Here is a 10,882-nt window from a genome sequence, read left to right as displayed (position 1 = left end):
CCCATTTACAAGTTTGTAAAAACATGTATAGCCTGTGGGCTATATGCGCGAAAATACGGTATTTACATTTTTATTAGTTAAATAAAACCTTAAATGTCCTAACTAGAATGGACAATATTCTTTAAATTAATATGTGTTTTATAGTGAAAACTGACCTACTAAAGAGCATATTAGCTAGCAGCTGGTGAACTGAATCGTTTGTTTCTGGTCACCACGCCTTTCAAGGTTTTCAGATCTAAAAGAGGTCAGCCTCTTGCACCTCAAATATTACTCATAGTTTGGAAAAGGAAAACATGGCTTTCCTGTACTAATTTACAGATAAGTGATGTTTCATTTAAATCACAGAAAGATGTGGATTTGGGGTTACTTTTTTTAAACTGAAAATTAGGGATTTTTATTAAATCACAGAAAACCAGGATCTGTGATAATGACATTCTGTGAGTGGTTACTCAATCGTTCATGCATCCATCCAATGGCAATTTATGTAGCACACATTTCTTCACCCTTCTTGGGACTATATTAATCTTAGAGCCCAGGTGTATTCTGTACACTGCATTCCTTTTAGACATCAATACAGTAAAACCCCATCAAAGAAGGATACCAAAATGGTTTGGCATGTTATTAATAAATCTATGTTGACTTCTAGCAACCATCCCATCATCCTACAGGTATTCACAAACTGACTTGTTTTATGATTTGCTCTAGTAACTTCCCAGATCTTGAAGTCAGACCAACCAGACCAATTCATGAGGCGTTTTGTCTTCCCCCTCTTAAAGGTAAGCACTATGTTAGGCCTTCTTTAGTATTCCAAGACCCCGTTTGTTAACCACGACTTCACAAATATTATTGCTGGTTAATCCAAGATTCTTCAGTAGTTGCTTTAAAACCCCCCCCCCCCCCCCCCCGAGTCATTTTCCAACTCCTTCTCTGAGCTGATTTAAATCTGACTTTTTAAATTCCAGTTCTCGTGCCTTTCTTTCCTTAAAATGCCAATTAATGCTTTTTTAATGTTATGTTTGCTAGTTAATCTTGCTTACTCCTTATGCTCCTTGAAGTAGTAGAGAAACACTGGTAAAATTGCCACTCAAAAAGGAACACAAATAACGATGAATTAGCCAGTAGCGATCAATTACAAGGAGCTGATAGTGAAGAGGGGGTCCTCACTGGTGAAGAATCAAAACAGAAAATCAGACCACAGTGGCAAATTCCAATAGATAAAGTAACCAGGGTTTACTGCTTATCAATATCAAAAAACACGCTGCAGACTACCTTGCTTTTTTTCTTTTAACTTTAATTTAACCTTTTAATCTTTATCTCTTTTCCCCAAAATAGCCTTCTCTGGGGGGGGGAAATGAAACCCTACCACCTTCCCAACACTAAATCCAATGCTTATTGGCTGCTTTTATACAAAGGAAAATCACACAGATTGATTAGATATAGTCGGTATTTAGCTACAGAACATTCCTACCTCTGTTACACTGATGGATAAGAGAAGACCTGAGATTGTCTGTGATTCTTCAAGAGCACTGAACGAAATCTGCAAAGGATCTACTGTCTGTTTCTGAAAATCCACATTTACTCTAAGAAAAAAAATCACAATGTGCATCAAACAATCAATTACAATATAATCAAATTATATTGATAATTTAATCAAATACAATATAATAATCTGAGCACTAATTCTTGGGACTGTTGTTAAATTATTTAAAATTAATTTACCAATACTTTTAGTTTTCACCTACTTCCTACACTCATTTAACATAAGAGGAAGAAAAACAATTAAAATGCTTGTTCTATTTGCCAAAATGTTTCTAAATAGTTGAAAAATATTAAGTGTTTACTCTATGAAGTCATCCTACAGGATCCCAATTCAGAAAACCCTACCCAGCCCACTTTTACCTGGGTCTCTAACAAAACCAAGACACTCCAATTTGACAAGAAAAGTATCAGTTCTGAAGTGCCCAGTTTCAGGATGGTCTCTGCTAACAATACATGAGATACAAAGGGTCAAGATTATGAAAATCCAACAGACCACAGAGAAATTGTGTTTAATATACCATATCAGGCATAACCAAAAAAGATACACACTGAATAGCACCTGTCTTAACAAAGCCTTCGATTCAAAAGCCTACACTTAACATTTAGATGTCTTTATTATGGCATTTCTCTTGAGGTTGTGTTCTGAAATTAAAATATCTACATCCACTCTGGAACAAGGATTAATTCCAAAATAAACTGTTTTCAGAATGTATGTTCCCAGAAAATGACAATACTAATCCTCAGACCTTCCTGGACTAGGTTGCTTCAGGTCCTTTAATAATTAACATTCAAAAACACATGCCAAGATGTATATGAGTGTGTTGATGCTATTACAAGAGCTTTGGGCAAAAAGCAGTATAATTAGTGGGAGCTGCACACTGGACTTCTTAGGCCCAATTTTGCTTTCAACAATTTTAATATTTTGAAATAGTAAATCCTGATTGTAGAAACTAATACCAGGACCTCAGAAGAAACCTTTTACTTGCATAGAGACAGCCTGTGTACCAGATACTTCTAAGAAAACCTCTTCACTGGGACCAGGGACGTGGCCTATATATGTAACCTCCCTTAACTGTATCCATGTCACCAGTAGGTCCCCTCCCAGAATACCCCCCAGTCTCCTCCCTTTTGGTATTCACTTGCCCCCTACACATCTATTGCTCCCTACAGTGTAACCACCTACGGCCACAGAGAGGATGGGTCCAAACTCTGCATACACTGAATGTCCAAGCAAACAAATCTCAATTTTACCAAACATACCATTCCCCACTAAAAATGAAACAGTAAAATGAGTTTGAGGTTCCTAGGCCAATCGTTTTAACTTGAGTGGCAGCCCCCAAAAAGTATGCAGTAAATGAAGTGGTTCCACTATACAATACGTTACCCCAGCTCCCTTAAATGCTGCAAAAATATTCTCTCTTGGCATAAGAGTATGCTTGTGGCATCTGAAGTGTACAGGTTTAGTTTTTTTTACATTAGAGGCAATTTACACTTAATTTTATAATGAAACAGAAGCCATGTTACAACTTGTAACTATGAAGAGATCATTGTCTCTCCACAACACAGTACCTTGTGTGCCTCAAACTTGTAAACATCCTGTCTTCCATTTTTCTTTCAATCTCTTCTGGAAAATGAACTTTGAGTTCAAGAGGAACTCTCAACTGTGACATTTTAAGTGCCAGATACACTGCAGGAAGAGTTTTAAATCGTTCCATCGGATTACGAGAGAACTCCACAAAGGCCCTGTTCCAAAAAAACCCACAAAATAAAGGAAGTCCACGGTAGATGCTTAGAGAACTCAGTGCTTCATTTCTTCCTGCCCTCTTCCAAACACAGAAAAAGTAAAAATGCAGTCTACGTTTTTTAATCTATCCTTTATAAAACATATTTACAAACAGTAATGGATATAGAGAAATTCTTCCAGGATGCTCAAGATTATACTAAAACTGAGACCTAGCAATATAAAAGATGAATATGAGAAAAACATGAATTAATTATGAAGGCAGTGAAACCTCAAGAAGGTGCCGAACAGCAAACATATGAGAGTCCTCACACTCTGGAGAGCTCAGGGTTCAAAGAGGCTCGGATCAGCTGGACATAAGGAGTTCAATTCTTTTAAAATGCTTCTGGAGTCTTTAACTGAAAAAAGCTTGGGTCCCTATAAAAACAGATGGAAATAAACATGGACCAGCACGGCTGCCTTTCTATGATACATTATCATCAAAGATCCAGGTTTTCCATTTGCTGCAGAAAATCATGGGTTTCTACTTTAAACGAGAAAAAAAAGGGAAACAAAAAAAGAGTTTTCCTTTGCAGGCTGGCACAAGGGAAGCCAGCAGGGGATGCAATGTACATGTATGTGGACAGCAGCTCCCGCAGCTCCCTCCAGGTAAGTCTATGAGGGCGAGGAACGTGGGGAAAGAGGGCACATGTGATGCGCTGTGGAGCAGGTGGGGCACGGGGCACGCATTGGGAAGGGGAGCACAGGCAATGTGGCGAAGTGGACAGGGTGGCCATGTAATGCAGGGGCCACATGCCCCCCAAGATTTCAGTGCCCACAGTGGGAGGTGGGGCTGCAGCTGGGCTGAACTAGCTCTGGAGAGGAGCCACAGCCCAGTGGGTAGGACCGGTGTGGAAGGGAGTGCTGTGCTGCGATGGCCGCCAAGGTGAGGAGCAGCAACAGTGGCGATGCAGATTCATGGCCCTGCTGCTGCCAGGCAGACAATGGGGCCTCATCTTGACAGCCACAGCAGCATGGTGCTCTCTAGGCCACAGATGCATCTCCTCTGGAGCTGGTCTCACCTGACTGCAGCCCCATGCCCTGCTGTGGGTGCAGAAATGAGGGAGAAGCGGAGGCGTGGACACATGACTTCCCACTGCGTCACTTGTGCCCCCATGGTTCCCCATGCATTGCCTTTGCCCACACCCCCTCCCTTCCCCACACCAACCCCATTCTCCACAAACCCACTCACTTCCTCACAGGCTGAGGCAGGGGGGCCGTGGGACAGGAGTGAGGGACACTGGCAGGGCTGGGGAGCTGTGGGTCAGGAACGAGGGGCACCAACAGGGCGGGCTGTGACTTATGAGTGAGGGGAAATGGGGGGGGCACTGTGGCTTGGGAGTGAGAGGCACTGGCAAGGGCAGGGCACCAGCATATCAGGGCTCCTCAGTACCATGAAGCAGCGGTGGGGAGACACCAGCAGCTGGACCTGTGTGCTGGTAAGCCAAGGGGGCAGGGAGAGCTCTGATCTTCCATGATTTAAAAAAACCCAAATGCCAAAATATATAAGTATTTAAATTAATTTTATTATAATGACTGAGGCACTGATAAGCTTCCAAATTGCTTTAAAATTGTAAATATATCAATAAAACCTTGTGTTTAACTGATATTAATATATACAGTGGCGTTTCACTTTAACTGTGGAAAAACGTAGGCTTGGGGGGCGGGGTTTAGATCAGCAAATGTGGGGGGGGGGTGGTATCAGAAAATTTGGGGAGGGGTTAAACAGAATACCAGGATCCCTGATTATTATACAACAGAAGAAAAAAAGACTGGAGCTGCTGTCAGGAACAGAAGACATGAGCACAAAAACAAACTGTTACTTGCTTCTCAACTCTATAATAAACCAACATGTATTTAGCCGCAAACCAACTTCCCTTACACCACCCAACATTTGGTTTTCAACTCAGACCACCCAAGCAGATTACATCCTAACAGATACTCTATAAGGATGTACTGACCAAATCTGGTTAACAAAAGTAGTGGCTCGGTAATTAATAAATCTGCACGTGTACCTTCATAATTATGACTTCTTTTTACTTACTTTGCTTCATCATATGCAATGGATTTTACTTGACCACACTGTCTGAAGAGTGATTGCAGCTGCTTATGATACAGGAACCCGTATGGAGGAATGTTCTTCACCTGTTAACAAATAAATTATATTTCCATAATTTTAAATGTTTTCACTGACTGAATTCAACAGAACCTGGAAGTATTTGCTCATTCACTCTGTCACTCAAGGAATACACTATTTAAAACGGAAGGAAAAGCCATCAAAATTGATAAATTTTGGACAAAAAGTAGCTTATGTAACAAGTATGTTTTTAAAAAATGAGCAACCACAACATCCCAAGATTTTGCCACTATTGCTGCCCTGCTTTCCAAAGAAATGTTGTACAGTACACTGAAGGTCATAACACAGTGCAATAAAGAGTAAAAGGAATAAAGGAATAAAGAGTAAAAGGAATAAAGAGTAAAAGGAATAATCTCCAGCACAAAGGGTGCCTGACTAAGTACTTCCCCAAAGCAAGTCTGTTCCTTGATAAATGTAATTCTTTCAGAGAAAAAGAGGAATTTTAAAGGTGGAACCCTCAGGTGTTTGGTTTCACCTCAACAACCTTCCTCATAATAGATTTCTATATTATGCAAAAACTGCCTCCCTTAAAAAGCAAAAACCGCATTTTATCACAAGGCAAAACTTAGTTTAATTTGTTTAGCATGCCAGAATTATTCCTGCAAGCCACCTGGTGTTAATTTAGTCCCTTGCTGCTTTTACTGGAAGGGAGATGGATTTAGTGGCCCACTCTTTAGAACTGTGTCCCACAGTGCAGGTCTTTTGCCTGCAAATGCTAGCATAGTAATTGCAACATTTAATTCCCAAGGTTTTTTAATTCATGGTATTCCTGGACCATTATATTTATGACCATTAAGATTTATCGCACACAACCCCAACTGCAAAAGAGTTGGCTGTCTGCAACAAGGGAAAAGAGAGCTAACTTTTCCCACGGTCACTGGAGCTCTTTGACATGGATGGTCTGTAGAGTCATTCCCATCGTGGTATGCTGTGTTTCAAACGTTCTGCCTTAGACATGCCTTTGCCTTAGCAGTACTCATAATGTGCACCCTGCACCTGTAGAACATTTTCCACATAAGAACCAAATCTTTTACTGGAAGAAATATCTTAGGCCAGTGCTGCCCAGCTCATGCAACTGCATGGGCCATACGAACAGAGTGGGGCTGACCTATAAGCTACATCCAGAATATGGCAGGGTTTACAGAATATGGTGACAGCAGCATTAATTGTTGCAGCTCGTAGCAGCTACCACTCCTCACATCACTGTATTTCCAGCCCTGTGACCAACCCCATGGACCAGATGGCACAGCCAGCTTGCAGAACTCCTCATAGGTCCAGAAATTTGGCAGCAGGGTGAACAGCAGTAGCATCAATTGCTGCAGCTAGAGGAGCTATGGCAATGAACATTGCCACCACTAGCCATGTAGGCTGGATTACAGGCTGGGGACTGTATCTTCATCACTCCTGCATTAGATCCCTGAGAACCTTCAACATGCCCAAGTGGAGGACAGACTGGCCTTCCACTTGTGGGTGGCAGGCATAATGAAAGTGAAGAGACAAGGTCACTGCACTTCAGCTCCATCAGCTGATCCCCCTAAGGTAAGTGGGGGTGGAGGGAACTGGTGCAATGGAGGCGGAGGGGAAGCCCCCTGGGTCCCTTTTTGCTGAGCCGGCAGGGAGCCGTGCTCCTGAGCTGCACGCGTGAACAGAGTGTGCCTGCATTTGCACCGGCGGGCAGGCAGTAAGGGCCAGGAGGGAGATTCCAGCAAGGGTAGGGCAAAGGCATCACACAAAAATATAAATAAATAGCAATTTATAAAATGGTGTCAACACTGAACGCTGCTAGGGCCCTGCCGCCTACCTGGAGCTTGTCGGAGGCCTCCACCCAGACAGAGCCAATGGGGGAGCTGGCATCTCCCTGCCCCCCAGCCTGCGGGGAATGCCCCGGGGGGGGGGGCGCGCAGGCAGGGAATGAGGGCCCCCATACCTGTCCTGCAGGTGCCTGTCTTAGGGCCCTGGAGGCACAGGTGAGGGAGCTCCAGGAGGAGGTTAGCAGGCTGAGGGGAATCAGGGAGGCAGATGAGGAAATTGATGGGTATTTTTTCTCCCTGCAGGGCCATGCATCCAAGGGAGAAACACCCCAGACGGTGCCCTCCACAGCAGTGGCAGATGACTCCCTCCAGAGCCAGGGCTGCTCACAGCAGAGCAGAGCAGTACCAGTTCCTCCAGTCCGGCTGGAGAACAGGTACGAGGTCCTGGCGACGCTGCAGGAGAAGGAAGAAGACGACGACACCTCCAGAGAGGAGGCCACTCTGCACTCTCCACGCTCTGAACAGCCTGAAGGAGCTAAGCAGACCTGGAGGAAGAAACATCGAGCGCTCGTCACAGACAACTCCATCCTGAGAGATACAGAGGGTGCCATCTGTCGCAGGACCCCTTGACATGCAAGGTCTACTGTCTGCCTGGAGCAAAGATTCAGGATGTGATCGTGATGATCCCAGCCATTACCGGCCTACTGTCCTAATCCATGTGGGCACTAATGATGCGGCCAGGAGAAGCCCTGATCACCTGATAACGAACTACCATGCTCTTGGAGGCATGCTGAAAGAGACAGGGGGCATAGGTGGTATTCTCTTGTCCTACCAGTGAGCGGATGTGGAAGACAACACAAGACCCGCATCATCTTGCAGCTTCAGAAATGGTGTCTAGAGGCGAGCTTCGGCTTCTTGGACAACAACCCGCACATCAGGACGAGAGACATGCTTGGGTGGGATGGGCTTCACCTTTCCCCCAAAGGTAAGCGTGCGTTCTCTTCTAGGTTGGCTGATCTCCTCCGGCGGGCTTTAAATTAGGCTCGGTGGGGCAAGGGGAAAATGAGGGCGGAGGAGGCCTTGGACCACTAAACCAAGCATCACCCACAAGAACAGCCCAGCCTAGACCGATGACGAGCAGAACAAATACCCAGGTAAGCAACAGGGGCCCGGGTAGTACTGGGATTGGGGGGGGGAAGTGCATGCATCTTCAGGAGGCCTCAAATGCCTCTTACACTAATGCTCATAGTATGGGGAACAAGCAGGAGGAACTTACCCGCCTGCTAGCTAACAACAACCCAGACATAGCGGGGCTCACCGAAACTTAGTGGGACCCAATGCATGACTGGGCAGTGAATATCAAGGGCTATAGGCTGTACAGGAGGGACAGGACAGGGAGGAAAGTTGGGGGTGTGGTGCTCTATGTCAAGGAGAAATACACCTCCTCAATGAGTAGCACTGGGTCAGAGGAGGAGCACACTGAAATGCTCTGGGTTAGAATACAAGGAAGTCAAGGGGAAAAGGACTTAACGGTGGGGGTCTACTACAGACCACCCAATCAAGGGGAAGAGGTAGACCGGGAATTCTTAAGTCAGTTCATGGAGGTAGTTAAGTCAAAGGATGTGGTTATCGTGGGGAACCTGAACTTTCCAGACATCTGCTGGGAAGAGCAGTCAGCCAGGTCTGACAGCTCATGTACGTTCCTAGACAAGATACAGGACCTCCATCTAACCCAGGAGGTGCACAGCCCCACCAAGGGAGATGCCTTGCTGGATCTGGTCCTGGCCACAGGTGACGACCTGGTGAGGGGTCTGCAGGTGCTCAACCACCTGGGCAACAGTGACCATCGGCTGCTGGAATTCACCATCCAGCGCAAGGTGGCAAAGGCCTGCAGCAAGGCAGCAGCCCTAGATTTCAGGAGGGTAGACTTCAATGAGCTAAGGAGAATAGTCGGGGAAGCACTGAGGTCCTGGATGGGAGGGGAGTCAGGTGTCCAAAAGAGTGGATAATCCTTAAGGAGATGATCCTCCAAGCCCAACACAGATCAAAGTGGGCAAGAGGGCGCAAAAGCCCCCATGGCTCACGAAAAGCATACGGGAACGTCTCCTAGCTAAAAAGGGGGTGTACACCCAATAGAAGGGAGGGGCCATCACCAAAGAGGACTATACCTCTGTTGCTCAGGGCTGTAAGGGGGCAGTCAGGAAGGCCAAGGCAGAGCTGGAACTAGTGACCAGGATCAAGGACAACAAGAAGTCCTTTTTTAAATACTTAGTCCAAAATAGTTTTAATTAGGGCTGTCAATTAATTGCCATTAACTTGTGCAATTAATGCAAGAGCCAACTAATGAATTAACACATTAATCACGGTTTTGGAGACTGTGCCTGAGCTGCCCTGCCCTGCTGCTGTCACCACCACCTCTGGGCCACCCCGAGGGGCAGCAGTGGCAGTGCACAGATGCCATAGGGCAGCCCGGGTACAGGCTCAGGGCTGCTGCAGCAGGAAGGGAGGGGAGATGCACCCACACACAACCCCCATCCCAGGCCCCAAGCAGCTGGGCTAGCAGTACTGAGGGTTCAGGGAAGGCAGTGCTGAGCCATGGTGGAGCTGCCTGGTACCCTCAGGCCCCACAGCTTGGGCTTGGGGCAGATTGGGACCACGTGGGAGCTTTAGCATGAGCCGCCTCCAGGCCTGAGGGTTCCCATGCATCCCCAGCCCAGGCCCCCAGGGACCAGCATTGATGGCAGCCCGACCCCCTGCACCTTGCTGGCAGGCAGGGGTAGGAGTCCCATGGAGGTACCTCCTGCAGCCCCAGCCCATGCCACATGCCTGGCATCACTGCTGAGCTGGGCAGAGCCACCCTTCTCCTTCCTGCACCAACCCGGCTCCTGCCAGGACCTGCACAGTCACCAGCTCCCAGCAGGATCCTAGGCAGTGCAGTGAGGAGAGCGGCAGCTCTGCCCAGCTCAGTGACAGCAGTGCTGGGCACAGCTTGGGCTCCGTCAGTGCTGAGCTGGGGCTTGGTGTGCAGCATAGAACAGTCTGGGCGCTGTGGGAGGTGGCTCTGTGGGAATCCTACCCCTGCCAGAAGCATCTACTTCTGCAGGGGCACACCTCTGGGGCCGTGCCTGGGCAGGAGGTGCACCCCAGACCCAGGCCAGCTCTGGAAAGACCTCACTCAGATTGACCATCCTGTCAGGGCATGCAGGAGTCTCCCTTCCTTATATCCCAGATGTCCCTGTTACTCAGAGTCAACCCCGCTCCCAGGCTCCAAACCCACAGCTCCCCACACCTTCTCCTCCCCCCGCACACACCCCCCCAACCATACAAACTATCTGCATAATTTTGAGTTTTTAGCCATGTAATTAAAATCGTGATTAATTGCGACTAATTTTTTTAACCATGCAACTAATCATGATTAAATATTTTAATCATTTGACAGCCCTAGTTTGAATGGATGTCTCAGGGATGGAGAGGGACCTCACACAACATCAACCTGAAAACCTAGACCACTTGGGCCTCGTTCACAGGCAAATAAAGCACTAGCCAAAAGTCTATAGTGGTCTTCATAAGCGAGCATTCACCACAAGGCCAAGAGTGTAGAACAAATGCAGGATCATGTGAAGGTTCTCTGCCAACTGTCACAGAGAACTACTTTTTCTCAACTTGTTGCCTAGA

General features: G+C 46.4%; 1 protein-coding gene across 1 annotated transcript in view; it reads right to left on the bottom strand.

Moving 5' to 3' along the window:
* Positions 1-10,882, bottom strand: part of TDRD9 (tudor domain containing 9) — a 138,136-nt gene that overhangs the window by 28,103 nt on the left and 99,151 nt on the right. Inside the window, exons 23-25 of the mRNA XM_019551158.1 lie at positions 5,364-5,464; positions 3,109-3,282; positions 1,469-1,580 (exon numbers count right to left, since the gene is read on the bottom strand). Coding sequence (XP_019406703.1) covers positions 1,469-1,580; positions 3,109-3,282; positions 5,364-5,464 — 387 coding nt within the window. The remainder of the gene's footprint in view (positions 1-1,468; positions 1,581-3,108; positions 3,283-5,363; positions 5,465-10,882) is intronic.

This window comes from Crocodylus porosus, unplaced genomic scaffold (genome assembly GCF_001723895.1).
Source record: "Crocodylus porosus isolate Cpor-Errol unplaced genomic scaffold, CroPor_comp1, whole genome shotgun sequence".
In the NCBI taxonomy this organism is placed as follows: domain Eukaryota; kingdom Metazoa; phylum Chordata; order Crocodylia; family Crocodylidae; genus Crocodylus; species Crocodylus porosus.
Note: the sequence above shows the minus strand (reverse complement) of the source record. Positions and strands in the feature narration are given on the sequence as shown.